This window comes from Prionailurus bengalensis, chromosome C1 (assembly GCF_016509475.1).
Source record: "Prionailurus bengalensis isolate Pbe53 chromosome C1, Fcat_Pben_1.1_paternal_pri, whole genome shotgun sequence".
Taxonomy (NCBI): Eukaryota; Metazoa; Chordata; class Mammalia; order Carnivora; family Felidae; genus Prionailurus; species Prionailurus bengalensis.
In genome coordinates, this window is record NC_057345.1 from 211,535,789 (window position 1) to 211,563,445 (window position 27,657).

At 38.3% G+C, this 27,657-nt stretch overlaps 1 protein-coding gene across 10 annotated transcripts in view; it reads left to right on the plus strand.

Moving 5' to 3' along the window:
• The window catches only part of AGFG1 (ArfGAP with FG repeats 1), a 73,167-nt gene that overhangs the window by 23,410 nt on the left and 22,100 nt on the right, over positions 1 to 27,657 (plus strand). For all 10 annotated transcript variants that reach the window (XM_043578035.1, XM_043578037.1, XM_043578038.1 and 7 more), the window contains exons 3-5: positions 20,116 to 20,231; positions 23,509 to 23,671; positions 25,035 to 25,188. In XM_043578035.1, coding sequence (XP_043433970.1) covers positions 20,116 to 20,231; positions 23,509 to 23,671; positions 25,035 to 25,188 — 433 coding nt within the window. The remainder of the gene's footprint in view (positions 1 to 20,115; positions 20,232 to 23,508; positions 23,672 to 25,034; positions 25,189 to 27,657) is intronic.

Genomic DNA, 27,657 nt, shown 5'->3' on the forward strand with positions numbered 1-27,657 from the left:
TTTTTTTTTTTTTAATTTTTTTTTTTTAACGTTTATTTATTTTTGAGACAGAGACAGACCATGAACGGGGGAGGGTCAGAGAGAGGGAGACACAGAATCTGAAACAGGCTCCAGGCTCTGAGCTGTCAGCACAGAGCCCGACGCGGGGCTCGAACTCACGGACCGCAAGATTGTGACCTGAGCCGAAGTCGGCCGCTTAACCGACTGAGCCACCCAGGCGCCCCAAGACCGTGAACTTTTGAATGAATCGTGAATCAGTGTGTGAAGATACCATGTCGTTTCAAAGTGTTGTACTCATTTCTTTAAAGTTTTGCTAAACGCTAAGCGGTCTTAACCCAAACTGTAACTCTCTAGGGAAATAGATAAAATTTGAGCTGGATTTGTTAAATACTTCTTGAAGTGCAGTGGTCTTGTGCAGAAAGAATGGGCTTTGGTCTCGGCAGGCTGAGAACATTGGACAGGATGCCTCTGAGACTCCATTTCTACCAACTGTAAAATAGTGACAGTAAAATCTTTATATAGAAAGGCTAAAATAGTTTGAACTTGAGCAATCTGCGAAAGTTCCGAGTGTAGTTCTTGTTGGATAATGTAGGTATTCAGATGTTTATTGAATCAGAATCTAAGGTAATAGAAGTTACAAGGGAAGGATTATCAATATGTATTTTTGTTCCTTATTAGAGGGATTTTTTTAGTTTTCATAATGTACAAAAGTGTCATTTACATTAATGTTTGGGTTATGTATTTAAATTCTTGGGACCTTTTAATTTTTATGCTGATCTTAAGTAGCAGCAACAATTGGCTGTGATTTTAATAACAGCATATTAAATGTCATGATTGAGTAGAGCTAAGTTACAAACTCAGTACTCCAGGATCTAGAATTACCTTGTTGCTTTTAGCAAGGTTGGCAAACTGTTTCTGTAAAGGACCAGTAAATATTGTAGGCTTTGTGGGCCACCTACATACAGTCTCTGTTGCATATCCTTGTTTGAATAGAGCATTTTTAAAATAATCCTTTAAACAGCTGTAAAAACCATTGTTAGAGCAGGGGCAGTGCAAGAACAGGCCAGTGGCCCAATTTGATCTGCAGGTGGTTGGTTGAAGACCCCTGGTCTGTGGCATTCCAGAGTTTTCAGTTCTCAATATAAATCCTTTTATAACCTTCCTAGTTAATCTTTTTCTTGCTTCATTTCCAGCAGAAATGTTTAAACTGTAGTGGTCTCTGTTTTGTTTTCCATATATGCTGTCCGTATTCCAGTTTTCTTGCCATTTTGCTCATGATGTTGTATTTATTGTGAATCTTTTTTTAAGATTCACATTTTTACTCTCCTATCAAATTTTTACTCTCCTATGAAGTCTTCCAGGAGTATTGGAGCTGACAGAGACTATATAAACCCCCCACTCATACTTCAAAAAAAAATTTATATTTATATTTAATTTATATGTGTGTGTGTGCATATGTGTATATATATGTGTATATGTACATATATATACACACACGCACCATGGCATTCACTCTAAGATATTGCACTATATATATATATATATATATTTTTTTTTTTTTTTAATTTCATAGTTTCTTCTGTATTGGTTTTACTATCCTCAAAACATTGTAGACATTTCTATATCGTATCTTACATACTTTTTCATTACACTTATAGCAGTGAGAGTGTACAAGAATATATATCCAAGGGAGTTTGAAACTTTGGATCCATGTGAATTTCATCCAAATTACTTTTAGCAGTTGTTAAAATTATTTATTTATTTATTTATTTATTTATTTATTTATTTATTTATTTATTGTGTGTGTGTGTGTGTGTGTGTGTGTGTGTGTGTGTGTGTGTGAGAGAGAGAGAGAGAGAGAGAGAGAGAGAGAGAGAGAGAGAACTCTCCAGAGATTCTGACTGTGAATGTATGGTAAGTATGGTGAGGTGAAGGGGTGTCTGTTTGCATTTTTAGCCAGAACCCCATTGTGATTCTGAAGCTGAGGGCTACAGGCTACCATTTGAGAAAACCACTATAGCAGCTAAAGGCTCCAGACGAAGACTCAAAATAATTTGTGGTCTTGTCACTTTGGGCAAACTACTTTTCCCTGAGTTTTATTTTCCTTTGTAATCTGTGAGAAGTACCTGTTTTGTGCCTTTGATGTGAACATATTGTAGCATGGTCTTTTTGGATGGTGGCTGAAAACCCAGATTATTGTAAAGGAGCTAGGTGCTAATTTGTAACAAATGCTCTGAGCGTTTAACTTTTTCTTTTGCACTGGTATCTTAGGTCACCTTATTTACTTCCTTCTAGTTTATTTGCCTCAGCCATTGTAGCTTCCTCTCACCTCTCAGCTATTTTGTTTCTTTTTTCCTGTTAGTGAGTTACCATTTTAAAAACTTACTTGGATCTAATTGAAAATAGAAATTGTCAGTCTTTTTTGTTCCTTTTAAAACTTCTTCTTATGGAGATATTCATGTATCTATACAAGCACATGGAATAATATAACAAACTTCCACCCATTCATGGTCTTCTTGTCCCTTCTTTATACATATCTATATAGATATTTTAAGTGTATTTATTTTGAGAGAGACATTGTGAGTGTGGGAGGTGGAGAGAGAGGGAGAGAAAGAGAGAGAGAATCCCAAGCAGGCTCCACACTGTCCATGCAAAGCCCAGTGTGGAGCTCAAACCCACAAAGCCATGAGATCATGACCTGAGCCAAAACCAAGAGTCGAACGCTTAACCAACTGAGCCATCCAGGCACTACCCCCGCTTTATTTTTTGAAGCAAATCTTAAGACATATAATTTTATCTGTAAATTTGTCAACTAATGTTATCTCTGAAAAACAAGGGCTTTAAAAAATACATAATCGCAATACAATTTTCATGTCCATAAAAATTAGTAATCTAGTTAGCAATGTTCAGTTTTCTTTCATTTCCTAAGTTTCATTTCTTTTCCTTAATGGTTTGTTTGAATCAAGATGCAAGTAAGCTCCACTTACTTGCTGTGAGTGGTTAATATGGGTTTTGAAACTGTACCTGCTGATAAACGGTCAGAAGCTAGATGATCACAGTCTTACCAGGCAACTTCTTGGACTGTATCTCTTGGATTGTGGGATAGAGCCAGGTTTGCATCAGGAGAGTTGGGGCTTCAGATCATTGGGGCTGGATGCCCTGTAATCCGGGGTAAGTCCTGGCCATCTTAAGTCTCTGGGAAGCCTAACAGCTCAGATGACTTTAGACCTAGCAGTCAAACATGCTGCACAAGTGCCCTGTGGTGCACATCTGAGTTCTAGTCCTCCACCTGTGTCTCTTGTGCTTCAGCATCAGCTGCTACTCAGGCTCCTCACGATTGACGTCCTTACCAGAGCAGGAAGTCTGCTTGGCTTCTAGGACAGCACCTGGCATTCATCTTGGCAACAGAGGATGCCATCTGGTTGTGGGGTGCTTTATGAACTGGTAAGAAGAAAGTTGAAACAGGCTCTGGGCCCATAGATTTTTGAGGAATTGGTGATGACCTCGAAGAGTTCTTGGTTCTGTTTCCGGAAATTAAAGTCATCCTGCACAGGCAGTATCAGCTTTGGGTAGGAGTAAGCAAAGGCCACACCCAGCAAGAGCTTCTTACAGATTTAGATGATGTCTTGTCAGTCTTCTGCTGGACCATGGGCTCCACCAGCTCCCCAAGGAAAACCTCATACCAGTCTGTGATTCTGGGGTCTTTGCAAGGATGGGGTGGTGGTGAGTAGTTACCTTCTGTTGCAGCTGCTGCTGTAGGTCTCACTGCAGGCAAAGGGGGGTCTCTGGTAGTGTGAGTGGCTTGCAGGTTGACCTACATGCTGCACTGTCTCTCAGAACCCCTTTTCATGGATGCCCATGGCAGCATCGTCTCAAAGCCACGGCACAATGGCCAGATCTGCCTGTCTTCTGCCCCCTCCACCTCCCAACTTATTTATTTATTTATGTATTTATGTATGTATGTATGTATGTATGTATGTATGTATTTATTTTTGAGAGAGAGAGAGAGAGACAGCAAGATAGAGTACGAGTGGGGGAGGAACAGAGAGAGAGGGAGACACAGAGTCCGAAGCGGGATCCAAGCTCTGAGCTGTCAGCGTAGAGCCCAACGCGGGGCTTGAACTCACAGGCTGTGAGATCATGACCTGAGCCGAAGTCAGACGTTTAACCGACCGAGCCACCCAGGCGCCCCCCAACTTTCTATTATGAAACATTCAAATATACATAAAAGTTGAAAAATTGTGCAGGTATGGTAAACATTGTGCTGTGTTTGCTTTCACACATGTCTGTGTATCCATCCATTAGTTAATTCCACTTAACGTTTCTTACGCTTCAAAGTAAGCCGCAAACATTAGTTCACATCACCCCTTAAATCCTCAGGAGATCATTAATTGGAATTCAATATTTGTTAAAAATTGAAGTATAATTGACATAGATGGAAATGTAACAATCTTACCTTGGGAAGAGTTTTGATAAATGCATCCCCTTTGGTAACCCAAAGCTCTGCAAAGATAAAGCACATTGACATTTCTTCTTACTTAATGTCTCCCCTCTCCAGAGGCAACCACTGTTTTGATTTTTATTTGTATTTAATAAAGTGTGCTTTTTGCATAAGACTTCTTGTGAGAGTTATGCATGTGGATACATGTAGTTTGTTCCTTTTTTATTACCTAGGACTGTTCTATGAATATATCAGAATTTGTTCATTTTTCTTCGTAAGACTGGTTTAGTGAGTATTTTCTTTCAGTCTGTGGCTTTCTCATTTATTTTCTTAGTGTTTTTTTTTTGACAAGCCAAAATTTGTCTTTTTTGATTAATTTTATCAGTTTTTAGTTTTATAGTTTCTTCTTTCTTGGCTCTAAAGAAATCTCTGCCTACTGTCATCATCACAATCTCATTTTATTTTAGAAGCTTTGAAAGCTTTAGCTTTTACATCTACATCTATGATCAGTCTCAAATTAATTTTAGTATATGGTGTGCTGGAGGTTGAGGTTCGTATTTTTCTGTGAATATATACAGTTGTTCCAGCTCCATTTGGTAAAAACACTTTCCTCAACGGATTACTTTGGAACCGTTGTCAAATACGAAATGACCGTGTAAGTACGAGTATGTTTCAGGGCTCTTTGTTCAGTTTCATTCATTCATTCATTGCCCTTTATGCCAGTAGCATACCGTCTTGAAGTCAGTCTTGAGGTCAGGGAGTGCAAGTCCTCCAATTTCCCTTCTCTTTGAAGATTCCTTTCCATATTGTATATCAGGAGTTGGCAAACTGTGTACCTGCTCCCTGCCCGCCCCTTTCACTCCCCGCGCCAGCCAGATTTGGCCTGTTGCCTGTTTTTAAAAGTCCCACTTGGTGATGTACTGTTGTTTGACATGGAGACCCCTTCCCCTGTTGGCAGCTTCTGCTACCAACTGTTAGAATCTTATGTGGGAGTTGATGACTCAGTCATCTTTGGCCAGCTGCTTTAGTTGAGATGACTGGGCGCTTTAGAAGGACAGAAAGAGGAACACTGGGATCTGAGTGTCACTGGGGCAGAGAGTGAAAGTGATCACTGGTTATTAAGATTATCTGTTTCTTGTATCCGTTTTGATGAATTGTATTTTTCAAGGAATTTGCCTAAGTTGTCATACTTATTGACAAAGTTAATGAGAGCCTTCTTTTAAATGTGTTTAGTAGCTTCTATAATTTTGGTCTTTGTTTTTTCTTCTATTTACTCTGGGTTATTTGCTCTTTCTTTGCTTAAGATAGAACCTAAGATCACTAATTGGAGAGCTTTCTTTTCTAATCTTTTAAAGCAATAAATTTCTCTCTAACCTCTGTTTTAACTGCTTTGCACAAATTTTGATATGTTGTATTTTATCATTCGGTTTAAAATGTTTTCTAGTTTCCCTTATGATTTCTTCTTTGATCCATGGATTATATAGAAATGATTAATTTCCACATATTAGTTTTTCTAGATCTCTTACTGTATAATCAATTTCTAATTCTGTTTTTGTCAGTGAACATTCTCTATATGTTTTCTCAACCCTTTCTTATTTTTTGAGTCCTGTTTTATGTCCAGCACATGGTCTCTCTTGGTGAACATACTATGTGCACTTGAAAAGAATGTATTTCTGAAGTTATTGGGTATAGTGTCCTATAAATGTCAGTTATAGGTTGTGATTGATAGTGCTGTTCAGATCTTACAGGTGGTCTGCTTTACTGATTTCGTGTAGGTAATTTATCAGTTAGAGCACTTAACAAATGATTGTGGATTTGTATATTTTTCCATTTTATTATTTGCTTTATTTATTTTGAAACTTGTTAGGGGCCAATATTTATTATTACTATGTCCTCCTCACAAAGGTGACATTCCGTCATATACAGTCTCTCTCTCTCTCTCTCTCTCTCTGGTAATACTTTTTTCTTCTTTGAAAAGAGCATTATCTGATCTTTATATTGTTCTTGCTCTATGGCAATAGGCCATCTTGAAGCTCTTTTTTTTTCTAGATATAACTATGACGTACCCATGTGTGTTTTTTTTTTTTTTTTAATTTTTTTTTTCAACGTTTATTTATTTTTGGGACAGAGAGACAGAGCATGAACGGGGGAGGGGCAGAGAGAGAGGGAGACACAGAATCGGAAACAGGCTCCAGGCTCTGAGCCATCAGCCCAGAGCCTGACGCGGGGCTCGAACTCACAGACCGCGAGATCGTGACCTGGCTGAAGTCGGACGCTTAACCAACTGCGCCACCCAGGCGCCCCCCCATGTGTGTTTTATGAGCGTGTGTGTGTGTGTTTATCCTTCCTGGCGTTTGCTAAACTTCATTAATCTGTGAATTTGTCTTCGTCAAAATTATTTTAACATTTTGACCATTTTTTCTTTAGATACTTTTCCAGTTCTAGGATTTACATTTGATTCTTTTCTGTAATTGTTCCCTTTGCTGAGATTTCATAGTTTTATTCATCATAAGCTCTTGCACACGGGGATACAAGTTGCTTTAAATCATTATCTACTAATTCCAAAGTCTTTGTCACATCAGGTGTGTCACTACTGATTGCTTTTTCTTTTGATTGTGGGTCACACTTTGCTGTTTCTGTGTATATCTAGTGATTTTGGATTATATCCAGAAGGCTGGAAATGGTGCATAGTAGAGCCTCTGGATTCTGTTTTGTTCCTTCCAAAAGTGTTGGTTTTGTTTGTTTCTTTTGTTTCCTTTTTACTGTAGCAAATTCTGCTTCTCATGGAAGATACCAGTTAAAATCTCCACTTAGTTCTTTTAGTGTTTAATTGAGTTAATTTGGAGTCAGCCCCGCACATGCCTAGGTCAAGGGTGAGCCAGAGACCTGGGCAGAGTTTTGTGGCTCCTACTCTCTGATTCTCTCCTTCCTTGGATTTGCTGCTCACTTTCCAGTTTTTGTAGTTGCTGCAACTACTCTGATTGTTATTGACCACGTCTTTAAAAAAAAACAGCAAATGCTTAATTTCCTTTCCAACATTCTGTTTGCTTTGGTTGTTCCCTAGTGTCTTCTGGTAGTTTTTATAATGTACATAGAGATTATAGTTATCTGTTGGAGAGTTGGGTTTTAATGTGAGCTATTCTGACATTACTAGAAGTGGTACCTGCTTTGCTTGCCTGTTAAATCTTTGTTTTCTAGGAATTTCCCCTCCGGTTGTTTACTCCGGTTCTCTCTCTCTTCCTCTTTCCACCTCCCCTGCCCTCCCCCACTCCCCTTTTCTCCCTTCTCCAGCCCAGTCATTTGTTCAGTAGTTTCCCACTGTTTGGATTTTGCTGATTCGATCCGAATAGTAGTGTAGTAGTATAGTAGTGTCGGTGTTCCTCCGTCATCGTAGTTACCAGTATATTGGTAGTTGGATCTAGTAGCTTCTTAAGATTCGTGTTTAGTTTGGAAAAAGAGGAAGACCTGGTGTTTCACGGGTTGGGTGTTGTGTTCTTTCATGGAGAGATATTTTGGTGGCACGGTTATGTTAGGGGCTCTTCTTGTAGTTCTCTGTTCCTATATCCATTAATTTGGGGGTGTAAAGTGGTGATTTTTAACTAAGTGATTTTCCAGGTGCACTCTGGGGATCTACTGGAGATCCTGGAGACCTTTTCAGGGATTCCGTAAAATCAAACATTTTTAATAGTAGTTTGAAACTTGATTGGCTATTTTTACTTTGATTCTCATGAGTGTATGGTGGAGTTTTTCAGAAGTTACATAACATAAAAATGCAGAGGCAGATGAGAAATCAGTTATCTTCTATTTAATCAAGTATTCATGAAATTTGCAAAGATGTAACACTTTTTCACTAATATTTTTGGTTTTAGAAAATACAGCTATTTTAATAAAATTTACATTAATGTGCAGGACTTTTATCATTCTTTTTTAAGTACATTAAAACTGGTCACGAATATCAGGTATATAGTGCACATAAAGCTATATGTGGTTCTCAATATTTAACTATTTTCAAAATGAGTTCCAAAACATCTTCCAACAATGACCAGTTACATGTGGTTTTTTTTTTAAATATTATGAAATTATTTGATGTGTTTCAGTCTGTTGTAGTTATTCTTATTGGTGGTCAAATTGTTCCCTTTGGACATTGAGATAATCTGTTTTGGAAACCTACTTAAAACTCCCCTCTTCTGCACATCTCATTTTTACTGACAAGAGCTTTGCCTGAATATTCCTTCTCCTTTTTTTCTTTTTTTCTTTTCTTTTTGATTAACCTGTGGGCCACCCATGTACTCACAAATGTTCAAAGAAAACGAAATGTTTTTTTTCTTTTCCTCATGATTACTTCACATAGACTGTGGTATGGATCAGGTTTGCTTCCGAGGCTTGTTCTGCACTTGGGCCGCTTAGTCTCTCTGTTCCTCAGCCAGAGGCTACATTCCCAGCCTCGGTCAGCTGCCTGGCAAATGCAGGCTTTGAGTCACCAGGACAACCAGACAATCGAGTGTCAGTACAAATCCATTACTATCGTTAAGCTTTCGCTTGAGTGAAACAATGAGTGGTGTTCCTGTTAGAGGTGATTGATTCACTGGTATTGGTGCTATCCTTAAGCCATCGATAATCCACAAACAGTTCTTGTTGCATATTGTGACGAGTAAATACAGTTGTACTTCATATTCAGTTCTGAAGGAAATGTGATTAGGTCACCTTTCCCATTCTGCTCTCTTGCTCAGTACCTTGTTTGTTCTTGTTAATATTCTGGAAAATGTCAAAATTGAAAACTTACTCTGTAGAGAGAAAGAAACGTAAACCTTTGGTTAATCTTTCCTTTTTGGCAGGCTTGCTTATGATATTCATAACTGTCTTTGGGAATGAGAACGCTGTGCTTTAAGATTTATGAAGGCTTCACAATTTAAGCGTAGAACAATTGGAACCAAGACACTGGTAGGAGTTTTCTACTCCTTTTTAGATAATGATTCTAAAACAAAGAAGTAAAATTATCTGGGAAGAATTTGTAAACTAAAGAGTAATAAATAGGATTGGCTCCACTTAGACACTAAAAATATATCTGTGTTTATAGGCAATAATTTGCAATATAAACATGGAATAATTACAACAGTCCGAAACTAGAATAGGCACAGATCTACAGACTAGATCCTTAGACGTGCTATAATCTTTATCTATATTAAGTGTATAAAGTTACTATAAAATAAACACATTTTAGCAGTTAAGTATGGAAGGAATTGGTTATTCAGTAAATGGAAAGTCTGAGTGTTAACTGATGTGGTAGACCAAAATTAATTTCAGAAGTATTTTAGGCTTAAAATTTTAAAGCACAAAGAAAGCAGCAAAAATATAGAAAATGTCTCATAGGATCTCCCTCCAAGATACTTAATCCCAAAGGGAAAAATAGTGACTTTAGTATGAAGAAATCTGGCACATGTCAGTTAACATCACCTAGGAATGGGACTGATTGACATCATGTGTCTCCTGATACAATTCACGGAAAAGGATACAACATCACTTAGTTTGTATTCCTTGCCAAAATGTATAACATAAGTTTAGTCATGAGAAAACCTAAATAAAGGAGCATACTACAAAATAATTGGCCTATACTCTTCAAAGATGTCAAGGTCATGAAAGACAAAGACGCTTGTAGGAAGTGTTCCAGATTAAAGGCAACAGGACAGTTCAGATTCTCTACCCGGTGAACCTTTTTTCTTTTTGTTCTAAAGGACACTATTAAGATAATTGGCTAGTCTGTGGATTAGAGAATAATAAAATGTAAATTTCCTGATTTAGATAGTTTTGCTTACATTTATACAAAAGAATGTCTTTGTTTTTAGGAGGTAGACATTAGGAAGAGAAAGTTCTAAACCATTTAAAGCTTAGAAAAAATTTTATCTAAAGAGCATGATAAAGTAAATGTTAACATTAGAGACTGGGTAAAGGGTATATGGGAGTTCTTTTTTACTATACTTGCAACTTTGCTGTAAAACAAATTATAACTAAAAAACAAACTAAATTGTAGTGTTTAAGGATGTAAGCTTGAGGGTAGGTAATAAAAATCCTTAAGTGATTACTGTAAAATTTAATAGAAAATATAGCTGACTACTTAACATTTGAACGTGTAAGGACTTTATATGCTAAAACCAATGGAAAACCACAAAGTAAATATTGATAAATTTAACTATCTAAAACTGGGAAGCTTATTAAAGGCAGCACACAAAATTGAAAGAACAATTGTTTTGTTACCCATACAGGGTAACTTACATAGTCATACTAGTTTGAGAAAGGAGGACAATTGATAATCTTACTTGAAACCAATGTGACTTCACTAATACAATAAATTTTATATTTATAAAGCTTTTTATAATTTGCAAAGTGTATTCATGAATAACATGTGTGTTTAGGTTTGGGGAGTGCTTACCAAAGTTCTCATGCTTTGCTGAAGGAACAAAGGGGGAAGACTCCCTCCCTGCCTTGGAAAAACCACAAAATAAAGACAGAAAACACATAGCTTATTGGACCAGGAATGGACAGCTAACCCTGGGGGCCAGTGACTAATCTGATCCTCCCTCTTATAAGAAACTGAATTAAGGTTCACAGAGGCTAGATTCAAATGATGAATCACTTAAACCAAGAAGACAGGATGTACTTGGGCCATGTGCAGTCTTAACAAGTTAAACAGAAAAAAAAAAAAAAGTGTACTAAGATAAGCAAGAGCAGGGATTTAGACATAGTCTGAGAAGCAAAAGTGATCAACTGTGTGTTTCGGGGGGTGGGGAGGAGAGGGGCTTAGGAAACAGATTCTCAGACTACCTAGGTCCCAAATGGCTTTTTCTGTTTGCAGCTCAGTTTCCCCTAAAGTTTTTGTTTTCTTGGTGTTGCTGTATGCTTCCTTGTTTTATCTGAACGAGCGTGGCTGGGTTTTTGTTCTTGGCAACCTCTCTGGAACACGATTTGATGTTAGAGATGTTAAGTGAAATCAGGCATGGGAGTGTGCTGTGCATTGCGTATACTGCCCTTTACTAAGTTGCACGGTAAGTTCCTGAATTACAGCTACTGGTCTCCTGCACGAACTGCAGATTCTTGCAAGTAGGTTTTACTGCTCTTACCACTGCATTTAATTTCTCTCTAGTGTTTGAGTATTTGCTGCTTTTATCTCTTCTATTTGTTTGTACTTGTCAGTTATGTAGAAAACAAGTGTCAAATACATTAATCCTTACCTGAAACTAAACTCTGGTACTTTTTCTCCTTTATTCACTAGTGAATGGGTCCATAGAATAAACTGGCCCTTACATAGCCCTCATTCTTGGAAAGTACTTCCTCCAGGGAAAGGCTTCTTTCCTGTTAGTTTCATCTCTGTTACTCCCCATACACATTATAAAACCTGCCTCAAAAGCAGGCTTTTATTTATTATCCTGTTTAAATTGTTATTACTTTTGGGTGCTGGGATGGTATCATAGAACGTCCATGGTTGCAGTTAAAGTCAGGGGTTGGCAGACCTTTTTGGTAAAGGGTCAGATAGTAAATGTTAGGTTCTGTGGACTGTACTGTCCTTGTTGTAACTACCCAACAAAGCAGCATAGACAGTAGGTAAACGAGTGGGCGGGACTGTGTCCCAGTGAAACTTCAGCTGCTAACACACACCAAAGGCCAGGTTTTAGCTTGTGAGGTGTGTTTTGCTAACAACCTCTGGTCTAGACAGAATGTGAGAATTCGCATCAGTGAATTTATTACTTCTGCATAAATAAGTTAGTATGCTAAGTGTTCTAGGTCAGCCTGTATATTTCAGATGGAACTAAGGGAAAAAAGAATTTCTTAAGTACCTATATTTCAACACTGTTAAGAAGTTGCTTTCGTTCATGTGCTAGGTTATTTTTTTAGTGTCTGCTATGTGTCAGGCTCTGAGAATACAAATAGTGGTGAATCAGAGAAGGTTCCTGCCTCATGAGTTGTACATTTAGAAGCTGTGAGATAAAGGGCATGAAAATAATATGTTGTAGTAACGTACAGGTGAGGTTTGGTGTGGGAGATGTTGCCCCCCACCATGGGATTGGCTTTTGAGGGAAGACTTTCTGAGGAGGCCTGTGTGGCCTGGAAAGAGTAATGATAGTAAAGGAGTCTGGAGAGGTAATCAGGGGTTGGCTCATTTGGGGCCTGAATAGGTGAAGGATTTGATTTTTATGTTAAGGAAGCCATTATAAGGTAGTTTATGCTTAGATTAAAAACAAAACCCCTAAGATTAAATAAATTGGATTTGATGGAAGTCTTGCTCCCTCATGTATCCATTTATATGTCTGGTTCACAAAGGCTCTGGTGCCTTACTGATGTGCACATAAAGCTTGTGTGTGCCCGTTTTCAGTGAATCAGTTGCATAGGTTCTAATTCTTGCACATTTTTTAAAACCAAATTTTAAGATGGACTATAACATACAGTCTGAAAAAGATACATACATGGAGAACTGTTTCTCTTGCATAAGGTGTATGGATAGTGTCTTTTTTTCCCTAAGCGTTATTGATACACATCCTTCAGATATGCTATAACTGGGAAATACCGATCAGTCTAGAAATGTGAGCACAGTCATGCTAATGGAGGCTGGATGAATGTAGGAAATGCTAATAATGTACTTTTCAGTATTTAACTTGGGTCATGACATATATTTGGGATATTTTTCTGGTTTTGGATGTTTAGGGCAAATTAAGGCAAAAACCTGATTGTTTTTTCTTTTAGCGCTAAATAATATGTTGCTGTTACATGGTATCTCTCTAGAGAGCTTTTAATTGTATTTCCTGTTCGTATTTTTTTCTGTGTAGTTTTTCTTTGTGCTTTCAAAGAGTGGATGTTTGTTACTTGTTCATGAATTTTTCAATTCTGAGGCCTCCAGTTATTTGTTTCTGTATTTTCTGGGCAGTACTAGCAAGTGCTGCAATTGTATCTTAGGGAGTCAGTAACCCTCCACGCCTCACTAAGGAGTGAGGGCAAAATAGTGTGAAATCTGGCTGGATATATGTAGATGGATTTAATGAAAAAAGGTTCTTTAATTCCAGAGCATCTTTCTGTCATTTCCTTCTTTTATTAACTGTATATATTTATTTTGAGAGAGAAGAGAGGCAGAAAGAGCGGGAAAGAGAGGAATCCCAATCTAGGCTCGAACTCAGAAGCCATGAGATCATGACCTGAGCCAAAATCAAGAGTTGGATGCCCAGCTGACTGAGCCACCCAGGCACCCCTCCTTTTCTTATTTTTTATCTTTTTACCTAGAGGTTGCAAACAGAGTCCAGTCACAATGTTTATTCTTTATCCTTTTTATGAAAACAAGGGTTTGTCAGAATAAAGGTAAATTGCCACTCACACAAATTTCTGCTCTGTTTTGCTGTCCCTGAGAGGATTAGGAAGCTGTAATCTCTACTCTTATCTATTTTCCTTCTCAAGCCTGGTGCAGCACCGTTTCCTTATCCTTCCTTTTTTTATATGAGCAATTGAGAATTAGTATGGATGTTTCCTATCTTTGGCGTCCGTAATTGAGTTTGTGAAATTGCTTGCACCACGTGTATTTATTATCGTGATTTAGGTGCTGTGCTGGATGGCTTCCATCTGCCCTTCTAGCTCTGGTCTTTACCCTGCTCTGGCTCCAGGCTGCTCATTTGTCTGGATACACAGATGTGCTTTCTTGACTCTTGGCTTCCATTTGGGTTTAGCTGATGGGGGAACATTGTCAAAGCAAGAAAGGAAGGAGGGAGAGGTTAAAATATTTACTTTCTTCTTCTATGTGGGATTTCTTGTCTCCTTTCTGCATCCTTCCATTGAAGGTCAGACTCCCATCAATTAGCCCTCTTCGTCTTAAGGTTACCTCTTCCTCTCCTCCTTCCCCTGCCAGTGGGTGGGGTTGAGCTGTTACGAATGAGGGGGAACCAGGGGGAACCGTATTCTCACGTGTGAGTTCCTTACAGCCTGCCTGTGCTTTGTAAATAGTCTATTAAACTTTCTTTCAAGTTTTTTGAATTGAGCATGCCACCTGTTTTCTATGGCAACCCTGACTGATACTTTAAAGTATTTTAGATTATGTCAGTGGCTATTATGATTACAATTCTAAAGTGGATTAGCACTAGAATAAGGAAAAAACTATTCTGAAAATTTCACAGGCTTATTCTTGTTGGCTGATGTGTAATTTTAAAATAAATAAATGATAGGGGCGCCTGGGTGGCTCAGTTGGTTGAGCGTCTGACTTCAGTTCAGGTCATGATCTCACTGTTCGTGAGTTTGAGCCCCGCGTCAGGCTCTGTGCTGACAGCCCAGAGCCTGGACCCTGCTTTGGATTCTGTGTCTCCCTCTCTCTCTACCCCTCCCCTGCTCACACTCTGTCTCTTCTCTCTCTTTCTCAAAAATAAATATTAAAAAATTGTTTTAAAAAAATAATAAATGAAGTGTGTTTTTCAGCATTATTGGTATATTTATTGAACACTTAATGTGGCACAACCCATTATTTTAAGCAATGTGGGGAATTCAAAAGTAAATGAGACACATGTGCAGTAATTCAGATATGAGGCAATTGGTAATGGTAAAGCCTCATGTAAGACATGCTATAGAAGTGCTATAGAAGTTTGGAGGAGGGAGTTGTGTGTTGTTGTTTTTTTTTTTATCAAGACCACTTTGATTCTGTCTGCAGCAGGATAGAAGGGAGACCCATAGTTTCCTGTGTTCCTGAGGAGACCTACTTCCCAATGCTTGCTTACCTCATTATTCCATAACCCACCTCTGAGAGTAATAATAACTGGTACTAGTTAAAGTTCATTATGTACCCCTGTTCCGGAATGGAAACCGCCCCCCCCTCCCCCCTACTAACTCGTTTAACCCTTCCACCATCCCTGTGAAGCAGGTTCCATTACTAAACAGAATTGGGATTCAAATTCAGGCTGTCTGGTTCCCCTTGTCCAGGCTCTGAACTACCCCAACCATCACATTATTCTATAATCAGAACTGATTATCCACCTCCCTAAAAGAGATTATCAAAACCAATTCCGTCATGAGTGCAGTTCTTTCAGATGATGGCTTTTAGGTATCATTCTTGCTCCTCAGTGGTGTTTCTGGTCCCCCAGCACCATGTTTCTCGTGCCAGTAGATTTTGTCACCTGCTGTGGCTTCCTATTGCAGTCATACCCCTCGTTCATTTTAGATTTTAGCCCCTTATGTAATGTCTTCTTTCTCTTAGTGTTAATCATTTCTTCTGGTCTCACTGTCCGCATAGATAATCCACATGATTATCATAATAATAGATAATTTGGCCTCCTGAATTCCTCCACCTCCTGCCTCCAATAATCCTTCATCTTATTTTAGACTTTTTATTTATCGATAACTGAATCACCTCTCAGAGTTCAAGTTGAAGCATCCTGGTCTCTGGCCACCTCCACTTCTCTCTCCCCAGCTCATTCCCTCTTAATTTCTAAATCCCAACAATTGTGGCACAGCCGTCAGGACTGCAGCCCACTGAGGCTAAACTTCTTGGCCATCATCCTCACCATATCTTTGTTTTTCTTACCTTAGATTTCACGGTCTGTTATAACCATTCCTTTTTAACTTGTCGTATTTTACCTTGAAAGCCGTCACTCAACTACTTTGTACCTAAATAGCCAGATGAGGCTGGAGGCAAACACAACTAATTAAGACTAATTTCACTTTACTACTCATCTCCATGAGTCCTCAGTGCTGCTTGCTGTGTTAGTAATTCACTCTCCCACTCTCCTTCAGCTTTGAAAAACTGTTCCTTTTCAGGTGATCCTGTTTATTATTTTACTAACGGAACAAAAGGAACAAAAAGAACTGTATACTTTTCTTTCAGCAAATCTAGAAACCTGAAAGAGCAATTTTAGTAGAATGGTTGAAACAGAAGCCAGCTTTTCAGGGATGAAAATATGAATCGGTCTCAAAGAGATGGACATTGTGTTTTCCCGGATGTGTCCCTGGAACACTGTCTCTGTTAAATGAATCTTGCCTGATACCAGGATTAGTGATTTCATAATTTTGAGAAATAACCGGAAACCGTATGTAGTATATGTATGGAAAGAAAGTTTCCATTTGCTGGCCTAGATTTTACTAACGCACCAGTTTGCAAACTTTGACCAATTTCACAGTCCCCCAAAGGGTTTGCTGAAACACACATTGCTGGGCACCACCTCTTGAGGTTCTGAGTTCGTAGATCTTGAGTGGGTCCTGAAAGTTTGCATTACAAGTTCTTAGGTCACCTTGATGCTGCGGATCCAGGGACTTGGGAAATCCATTTTGAGAGCCGCTTGGCTTAGGTACGACTTAAGCTGACATGAGTGGCAGGTATGGCTAGGATCTTGAGCAATAATAGGAAATAGCTATTATGGGGTAACATAGTGAGAAGTAAGAACTAAAGATTTTTCCTGTCAGAGAGCAGGGACAGAACTGCAACAGTACAGAAGTTTGAGTGATACCCACTGGCTGCTGCTGTCAGATGCCTGTAAAGGCTACCGCCAAGCACTTCATCTTTGCTTCGCATTCCCATGATGAATGAGTAACTCAGGGATGTGTCTTCAGCCCATCTCCTTTTTGTTTGTATGTTTATTTGTTCACTGTTTGTCTTCAGTTAAAAAAAGTTACATATGGGTGGCTCAGTCGGTTGAGCGTCCAACTTGATTTTGGCTTGAGTCATGATCTTATGATTTGTGAGTTCCGAGCCCCACTTCAGGCCCTGTGCTCACTGCACAGAGCCTGCTTGGGGTTCTCTCTCTCTCTCTCTCTCTCTCTCTCTCTCTCTCTGTCCTTTCTCTGCCCCTGCCCTGTGCTTGCGTGCGCTCTCTTTCTCTCTCTCAAAATAAATGAACTTAAAAAAAAAAAGTTGTATATGATAGTTTTTAGGAATTTTTAGCACGCAAAGACTAAATGTCATGAAGTGTCCTGAACTAATTGTGTCACTTACGGTTAATAATTCTTTGGCTTTGGGCAAATAATTACCATGTCTCTTTGTTTTCTCATTTGGGACTTTTTGAGAGAAAAGAACTAGAAACTTCCAACCCCCCCTTTATAAATGTAATTGCAAAGCCACAGAATCTTTCAAAATTAAATTTTCAGAGAATCATCAGTCAGGTTTCTAAGGAGAGTCCCATGTGGTTCTTTTTAAGTTGCTAAATAGTCAGTGGGGAAACTGGCCCTGTACAGGGTTGACAGCATTTCTGGCAGTAAGTTGCATTACCATTTCTGGGTGTACTTCTTGGGCTTTGCCACTGTACTGCTTTGTGCCTTAGCCTGGGGCTCATGTGTGTCACCTACACTGCCTTAATGATGTTACAGTATCTGCACTGAGCCTGGAGTAGGAGGGAAAACAAGAAAACAAGAAAAATTGTTTTGAAGCATGATTGGGGTACGGAGAGAGGAAGAGGGCAAGTCCTTCTTCTGGTTCTTTCTCTCTTTGCCATTTCAGTGAGCAGGTACGATTGAGAGGAATGCTGCTTTTTATGTATTCTCTGATTCCTCGAGTTTTGGGGGGCTTTTTGAAGCTGGATACTGTGTGCTTTTCACAGTGTCATAATTGGTTAGTTTTTTAAAGGATACAAGTTTGGAAGCTTGTGGACTGGTTTCTTACAGCTTTACTGAGGAATAATTAATTACAATAATTTGGATATATTCAGAGTGTACAATTTTGATGAGTTTTGACCTATGTGAAACCATCACTATAGTAATAAGACAGCATACATTTTCATTATCCCGAAGAATTTTTTTGTGCCCGTTTGTAATGTTTGCACTAATCTGCTTTCTGTCACTATAGATAAAGTTGTACTTTGTAAAAGTTAAATGGGGGGGGGGTGGGTCATACAGTATGTACTTTGGAGGGGAATCTGACTTCTCCACATGTAGTTGCTTGTATCAATAGTTTATTCCTTTTCATTGCTGAAGAGTATCCTATTTGGATATTCTAAAATTGATCCATTCAACCTGTTGATGAACCCATTTGGGTTGTTTTCACTTTGGAGTTATTATCAGTAAAGCTGCTGTGAACATTGGTGTACAAATCTGAGTGTAGGCAGGTTTTTTCTTTTTGTTGGGTAAATAACTTAGAAGGCATGGCTGGGTTATATGGTAGGTGTATATTTAACTTTTAAGTAACTGTAAACTGTCTTCCAGAGTGATTGTACCTTTTTAACCTTCTTGAGAGTTCCGGTTGTTCCAAACACATGATATGGTCTGTCTTTTTGTTTTGGGCCTTTTAGTGGTATCTGTGGGTGCCTGTGTAGTAGGTCTCGGTGCTGATACTGGGCTGCTGTGTATATCTTTCATGAGGTGTCTGTTCATCTTCCCTGCCCACTCTTACTGGTTTTTTATAGTTGAGTTTTAAGAATTTTTAAATGTATTTTGGATTCAAGTTCCTTTAAGTTCCTATCACGTTAGATCACAAAATCTTAACACATTTTGCAAATAATTTTTATCAGTTGGCCTCCCTTTTCATTTTTTCTTTTTAAGTCTTTTGAGGAGCAATAGTTTTGGGTTGTTTTTTTTTTTTTTTTTAAGATTTTTAAGTAATCTCTACACGTGACACGGGACTCAAACTCACAACCCCAAGATCGAGAGTCATATGCTCTACTGACTGAGCCATTGAGGTGCCCTGAAGAGCAAGTTTTATTTTTATTTATTTATTTTAACTTATTTTTATTTTTTATTTTAGAGTGTGAATGGGGTAGAGGGAGGGAGGGGGGAGGGAGGGAGGGAGAGAGAGAGAGGGAGAGGGAGAGGGAGAGAGAGAGAGAATATCTTAAGCATTAAGAATATCTAAGCACAGAGCCAGACTTGGGGCTTGATCCCAGGACCCTGGGATCATGGCCTGAGCCGAAATTGAGTTAGACACTCAACTGACTGAGCCACCCAGGCACCCCCAAGAAGAGTAGCTTTAAATTTTGAAGTCCATGTTATTAATTTTTTTCTTTATGGTTCTCTGCTCTTTGTGTTCTGTTTGAGTTCTGCATCATTTCATTTCTTTGATTTTTTCTAAAATGTTAAATATCTTAGATTCTTATTTTTTAGCCATTAGTGGGAAAAAGCATGGGAGGTACTTATAAAGCTAGAGTTGTATCTGCCTTGTGTTTTTGTTATTATTATTATTGTACTTTAAGCTCAAATTGTTTATGATTCTAGTACTTTTTGTTTTTGTTGTTGTTGTTGTTGTGGATTTTTTTTTGTTTTTTTGAGTAACCTCTTTATCCAACATGGGGCTCAGACTCAGAACCCCAAGATCAAGAGTCACATGCTCTACCAACTGAGCCAGTCAAAGCGCCCCTATTTTGGTTGATTTTTAAATTTGTCAAAGATCCATGAAATTGATTCCTCTGTTTTATGGGGTGAGGGAACTGAGGTTTATCAAGGTAACACAACTTTGCTCATGGCTTACAGTTTAAGATCATTCCAAGACCAAAAAGGCCCAGATCCATTCAAATCCCATTTCCCTATGAGGTGTTATTCTTTATGATGCTGTTGCTAAGATTTTACTGCATACTGGAATATATTAAAATAAATTTAGTTCATTCTTTGTGGTAATATTCTCATTGAAAGCAGTGGTATTAAGTAGGTTAGCTTTTTGAAAGAATCATAATTTTCCCTTAAAATTTCATTAAGTGAAGATGTTGAATTTAACACTTTTGTTTTTTTAATTCTTTCCAAAGGTCTGTAAACAGATTTGGCTAGGATTATTTGATGATAGATCTTCAGCAATTCCAGACTTCAGGGATCCACAAAAAGTGAAAGAGTTCCTACAAGAAAAGTATGAAAAGAAAAGATGGTGAGTGAATAGTTTGTATTTAGAACAAAGGCTCCCAAAAATCACATTAATTATGGGTAAGATTAATCTGACATAAGGAAGGAAGAAAGGATGGAAAGAAAGAGATAGTTATATAGGAAATAAGGAAATAGGTATGTAGGTAGATAGATACTCCTTATATTTGGGCATTTTATTGGATTTGGTTTCGAAAAGCCTTGACTCTACTTAAGTCATCTGTGCCCAGCAGCAGCCGGTTCCTCATTCCCAGGCCTCCTACCCTTTTTGGAAAGCGAAGGATCCTTCCTTCTAATCCTTCTCTAGCCCTGCTAGCTTCTCAAGACATTCTAGTTTCATATAGCCTCTTTTCTTAAAATCTTCATTCATTTTGCAAGTATTTATTTAGTATCTTTTATATACTAAGCAGTATGCTAAAGCTCTTGTGTAGTAATCCATCCACATAATTGCATTTTGTGGTAGGTCTTTGCCCAAAATATCCTCACTTCTCACCCAAGAAATGATTTTACTCCCTGGTTAAGAAGAGAGCGTTTATGCTCCCCTAACTAAATCCATCAGATGTTAATTTTTAAAAAGAAGTTAAAACAGGTTGGACATATGGCTAGTACAGCCCTTTAAAAAGCATAACAGGAAATGTGTCTGTAAAGCTACTGTTCAACTGCCTTGGACTCTTCATGTTTAGTTATATGAGCACAATTTAATTCAATTTATTAAGACCTATTATTATTATTATTAATAATAATTAATATATTCAGTAGTGTATATTTCCTTCCTGGGGGCTTAAGAAAATAAAGGAGAGAGTCACAATAGAGGGAATAGATAAGGTGGAAGTGAATGGCTTAACCCCGGGAATACTGAAGGACTGCTTGGCTGTGGGTTCTAGGTGAGATATCTCCGCCTTCATTCAGTGAGCAATAGAGAGAAGTTGCTTTAATTCGTTTCCTCTGCAAACTCTGTATTCTTAACTGTTCTCGAAAGGAGACTTCTTTTTGCCAGGCAGGATCAGCTGTAGCGCAGGCTACATTTAGCAGCACTAGGTAGTGTTAGGTATGAATGCAGATAAAAGCATGTTCGTAAAATTTTAGTTCAAGAAAGAAGAAAATCTTTGAGGGTGGGGTGATAGTAGAAACACAGTGGCATAAAGGCTTCTCTTAAAATGAAATATATAATTAACTTTCTGTCCTTTCAGTTCTTAATTTCCAAGACCTTGTATCCTATACTAAGACCTTTCTCCATACATAGCTATAGCCTAATTTTTTATTTTCCCAACAGTTTTACCAACTCTGCAAGTTAGTTTGAATAGAACTTAGCTAAGATTTTACATAGTTTATCTTCATTTAGCAAAAGAAAGTGTGTTTGAGTAAGAGTTGTTAGATTTAAAACCATAAATTTCCATCCCTTGCATTTATAATGATGATGATGGTCGTGATGATGATAAATTATTAATTCAAACTATAACTCAAATAACTGTAAACCTCAAATAATTACAATTTGTGTTATTTTTCTGTCCTGAGAAACAGGATAGTAATAGCAAGAATAATACAGTTACAAACTTGAATGCTCGGCATGTAGACGGAGTGACCAGCATTCAGGTGGACCAGGTTCTGTGCATTTTAAGCACTTGCACATACCTGTGACATGTAACGAGAGAGCAGTGCAGTGGGTTTTTAACATGATATAAGCACTGTCCAAATGCAGTCTCCCTGCAAATCCTCAGTTCAGGCAACTGTATTTAAAACATTGAGACTATTGTTGTCGTAGATCTAAAGGGGTTTTGAGATTGTATGACCAGTTTTCAAACTCACTTCCTGTGCAATACAAGCTTCACTTCTTTACTTTTAGTCAGTTGAGTGTTTTGAACTAAATACGATTATCTGGTTTTATCCTTTGGTAAGACTTGACTGTGCTCAAAAATTGATCCCATCAGTGAATATACCAAGTTACGGCAAAGCAGTTGTATTGTTTGTCACTGTCATATAATTGAAAATAGCTAACACTTGTGTAGCTAATACATGTGTACCAGGAACTGTTGTAAGTACTTGAAAAATAAATGATAACTCAGTTATACCTCATAGCAACCATGTCTCCATTTTATAGATGAAAACTCGGAGGCACAAAGGGTTGGGGTAGTTTGCCCTAGGTTTCATAGCTAGGTTTCCAGGGGTAGAGCTGTAACTTTAACTCTGTCTCTAGAACACGTAGGTGCTCCTTAACCACTTTGTTTTCCTGTGTCCCCTAAGTGATCTTGGGGTAGTGTTGGGGAGAAGGGCGGGGTGGGACAAAACCCAGAAATAGAACAAAAACTCTTACGTGATCCTAGCTCTAGAGATTAGTGTTGCCAGTGTTTGGGCATTATGTTCTTACTGCCTCTCTTTAGTTTTCTTCACTCTCTTCCTCCAGTAAATCCTGTACTTACGTGAATGAGATCAAACCTGAAAGACCCTAAAAGTCTTAGGGACTTCTTTCCTTGTCCAAACAGAGTGGCTATGCAGTATTCTGTTATGCAGATGTTAGCATGATATGCTGAATCTGTTGAATATTTCTCTCCTGATGAATGTTTGATATGTGGCCAGTTCTTTGAAATTATAAAGAGTGCTGTGATAACATGCATGTACATGTATCTGTGTGCACCTATCCAATTAATCCCTAAGGATGAGTTTCTGGAAGTTGTACTTCTGAGATACAACATACCTATTTCTGTATTTTAGCGGGCAGTAACAAAATTTAAAAATTTATGCTCAGAGCAAATGTGAATGATATATTAATTTGCATTTTTATTAGGTTGCAAGTGTTTTCATTTCTGTGTCCCCATTTGTGAATTGTTTCTGCTTATTTAGAAATTGAGTTGTTGATCTTGTTCTTCTAGATTTGTAATAGACCTTTGTATTTTAGACTACTAACTGTAATGTAATAGATGTTTTCTCTTTATTTTGCTCTCTTCCCAAATGTTATTCATGATCTTATACTTTAGTTTTTAAAAAGTAGAGTTTTAACTGTTCATCATGATTAACTATAGGCCCTCTGTTGTTAAAAAAGTTATTTATGATATATATCTTTTTAGAAAAATTATAAATAAATAATTGAAACAAGTTTTGCACAGTCTGTATCAGCCTTTCTGAGTACTTCAATTAAGTGCAGTCTTAAGCTGTCAATTCTAAGAGGGTTTTGAAATAAGAGTAATGTCGGCATAGTCTGACAAGAAATTAAAATTCAGTTTATCATTTTTTAGTATTCCCTACCGTTTTCTCGGTTAAGTGCCTGTTGAATTTTTCATATGTTTTAGGTATGTCCCTCCAGAACAAGCCAAGGTGGTGGCATCAGTTCATGCGTCTATTTCAGGGTCGTCTGCCAGTAGCACGAGCAGCACGCCTGAGGTCAAACCCCTGAAGTCTCTTTTAGGAGACTCAGCACCAGCACTGCACTTAAACAAGGGCACACCTAGTCAGGTGAGTGGTCTTCCATCTTTGCAGAGACTTCTGCTCCAGGAGGATTGAGTATCATGGACCTGAGAATTCTTTTTTTTTTTAAAAAAATTTTTTTTTTCAACGTTTATTTATTTTTGGGACAGAGAGAGACAGAGCATGAACGGGGGAGGGGCAGAGAGAGAGGGAGACACAGAATCGGAAACAGGCTCCAGGCTCTGAGCCATCAGCCCAGAGCCTGACGCGGGGCTCGAACTCACGGACCGCGAGATCGTGACCTGGCTGAAGTCGGACGCTTAACCGACTGCGCCACCCAGGCGCCCCTTAAAGCCTACAGCACCCGGTATTCCCAGGCTGTCTCCCATCCAAGTGCTAACCAGGCCCGAGCCTGCTTAGCTTCCCAGATAATACGGGGTCGCGTGAGTTCTGGCTGGTATGGCCATGAGAATTCTTTAGGATAGTAGCTTTATGTCCTAGTGGTCATATACAGTAAGCTAGTGGTTCAGATAGTGCATTCAGAGAGTCTTGGTTAAGTGGTTGGGATGTGCATATTTTTGCTCTTTTTGCTCTTGAGTTTCATTGAATGCTCCACAGGTTTGCAAAGGTACACAGGAACACTGTTAATAGCTGTCTGTCCTATAGCTACATTTAGTGAAACGGGACTCTGGGGACCATCAGAGTTAGAACAGTATAGGCTCTGTGATGTCCTTTTACAAGAAAGGATTTCTTACGTAGTAGAATTTTTCCCCTGCCTCATTGTGAAGCATGCTTATCATCGAAACACAGGTGGCTTTGCATTACATACCTTATTTTAAAAAACTAAACGGGCTGAAGGCTTTTTAGAAGTTGGTGAAAAAGCTTGTGCTTCTGCACTTTGTGACAGTTTTCTGAGCTGTGACCGGTTTGTTGATCTGGCACGACAGCGTTTGTCCTACACAAGAATGGTTCTGAGGCACAGTACTGTTGGAATTAAAGTCCACCCCTTTTACTAATGCATATGAGGACATCTGGATAAAATTGCCCAGTTGTCACAAGAGGTTTGAGTGAAAGCTGAAGAGAAAGGCACTGTCCCCACATAGAAAGGATGTGTTCTGTGAAAGTCTTATTATTGCTCTCCTAGCAGGACGTCTTGCTTGTGTTCTGAGGTGTAACAGCTGTTACAATACAGCATTTCTTTGTCTTTGGCTCTGTATTTAAAATTGAGAGATGATTTGGGAATAGATGTGGAAAATTTGTGCTTTTCAAAAAATACCCAGGTATTCAAAACTACAAATAAAAGATTATGTAATCTTTCAACTGCCTTTTAAGCTTGGTGAGTTGGAAAGAGTGTTACAAAAATGTGGCAGACCTGACTGGAAGCTCTTTATCGTTAATGTGTGGTGTGCAGTCCCCTGTTGTAGGTCGCTCTCAAGGGCAGCAGCAGGAAAAGAAGCAGTTTGACCTTTTAAGTGATCTTGGCTCAGACATCTTTGCTGCTCCAGCGCCTCAGTCAACGGCCACAGCCAATTTTGCTAACTTTGCACATTTCAACAGTCATGCCGGTAAGTGTTTGTTCTCGACAGCTTTTTGCCAGGCACGTGTATTTAGCACCAAGAGACATCCATTCTTTTGAAAACTGAAATATCGGTAAATGTGTTCTGTTGAGGGTGTGGGCCCTCATGGCTGTTGAGCTGTCATATGTGACCGTGTTACAAACCACGGCCTTTTTAATCCCAGAAGAGATTATACTTAATGCCACATACTGACATGACCTCTTTCCAAAGAAAAATGAAAAGACTTCTCAATATTTTTTTTTTTACCCTTTTAATGTGGAGAATTGCAAATATTCAAACATGACAATATATCCCTCGTGTATTCATTGCTCATGGCTAATCTGGTTTCATTTCTCATTCTTCTCATTTCCTCCTCTTATACTATTTCGAAGCAATTTTAGGCATAAGAGTTTATCCCTAAATATTTTGTATTTATAAAACAGAAGAACTTTGTTAAACATCACCATTGTAGTGATATCACTCCCTTAAATAATAGCAGTAACAATAATTATTCATTAGTCACTACTTAGACTTTCTATTCCACTTCAGACGGACACACACACACACACACACACACACACAGTTTACTCAAATCAGGTCTACATGCTACAGTTGTGAGCTACATCACTTACTCTGTGGGTACTTCCTCCATCCCATTTTTCTCCTCTGCAATTTATTTGTTAAGAAATCTGGTTATTTGTCCTGTGGAGTTTTTAGCAGTCTGAATTTGTTGATTGCACCACTGTGGGGTCCCTTAACAGGTTCCTCTGTCCTCCGTATTTTCTGTAAATTGATAGTTGGATCTAGATGCGTCATCCATCACAGGTTCTTTTCTTGAAGGGGGCAAGCCTGCCACTTAAGGTTTAAGCACGTAATACCAATCGTTTCTGTCTCTATAATGTGAACTGTTGATGCTCAGTGCCTGGATCCATTATGCGAAATGTTGGTATTCTGAATTTATCATCCCTTCATTTATGAGTTGAAATATTTCTTTAAAACTCTTTGATTACCCAATGGTATAGTTAGTATAATATGTGTTAGTATAATATGTTAGTATAATAGAAAGTTAATATGTGATTGATTCTGGCCACATATCAGAATGAGTTGATTCCCTACCACATTTTAATGGTGATCTGTTTTTTTTTTTTCTTTCGTATCATTATGAATTCATAGATTTGACATTTGCTACATCTCAAATCTGTTGTCATTATCTTCATTTTTTAAATGTTTATTTATTGATTTTTGAGAGAGCACAGTGGGGGAGGGGCAGACAGAGAGATGGGGGGAGACACAGAATCTGAAGCAGGCTCCAGGCTCCAAGCTGTCAGCACAGAGCCTGATGTGGGGCTTGAACTCACGAACCATTAGATCACGACCTGAGCTGAAGTTGGGTGATAAACCTACTGAGCCACTCAGGTGCCTGCCCCCATTATTATCTTTATTAATTCTCAAACTATCTCATCTTTAGAGTAGCAATATCTTTAGGTTGGCTGTAGCAGATATAACTTCTTTTTTACTCTCAGATTTAACATGTTTGTTACAGGGGCGCCTGGGTGGCGCAGTCGGTTAAGCGTCCGACTTCAGCCAGGTCACGATCTCGCGGTCCGTGAGTTCAAGCTCCACGTTGGGCTCTGTGCTGACAGCTCAGAACCTGGAGCCTGTTTCAGATTCTGTGTCTCCCTCTCTCTCTGACCCTCCCCTGTTTATGCTCTGCCTCTCTCTCTCTCAAAAATAAAAAAACGTTAAAAAAAATTTTTTTAACATGTTTGTTACAAAGAGCTTAGTGCACTTCACCAGAAATTAGAAATTATGGAGTTTTTATTTTATGAATGAATGTAAAAACCTTGCAATTACCTAGGTAATATTTAAAAATTATTATTTAAGTATAGATGTAGTCATTGGTGTCTCTAATTGTAATAGTAACTAATTGTAATGGACAGAGAAATGGCATAATGTAGTGAAAAGAATGGGCTTTGGAGTTAGAATGAGTCCTTATAGTTGTTTGTTTATGCTTTGTTCTACTTTTTTATAAGGTCTGGTGTAAATGATCTAAAAGCCTACATTGTATTTATATCAGAGATATGTATGAAATACCTTTTGGATGCCAGTAAGCTTTGATGTGTATGTCATAGAAAGTTTATCTAGTATGCATTTGTGAACGGTTGAGTAAGCATCAAACCAAATGTAGAGAGCACTAAAATTAAGAATTAGGTCACTTCGTAGCCATTTTATTTGACCATTTGAAACTTTGCTTTATATTTTTGCATGTATGTATAGGGGTATTGGCTAATGTTTATTATTTCTTTGTCGCTGATTTTCTTAACTTTAATTATATAATCAAGAAAAACTCAAGACTATCTTTCTAAAACATGTATTTCACTATTTAATGCACATAGCAGAAACCAGTGCTTACAGAATTGATTTCCTATTTGTATTTTCGAACTTATTTTACCTTCTTTTACTCACCTGTGAGATTGT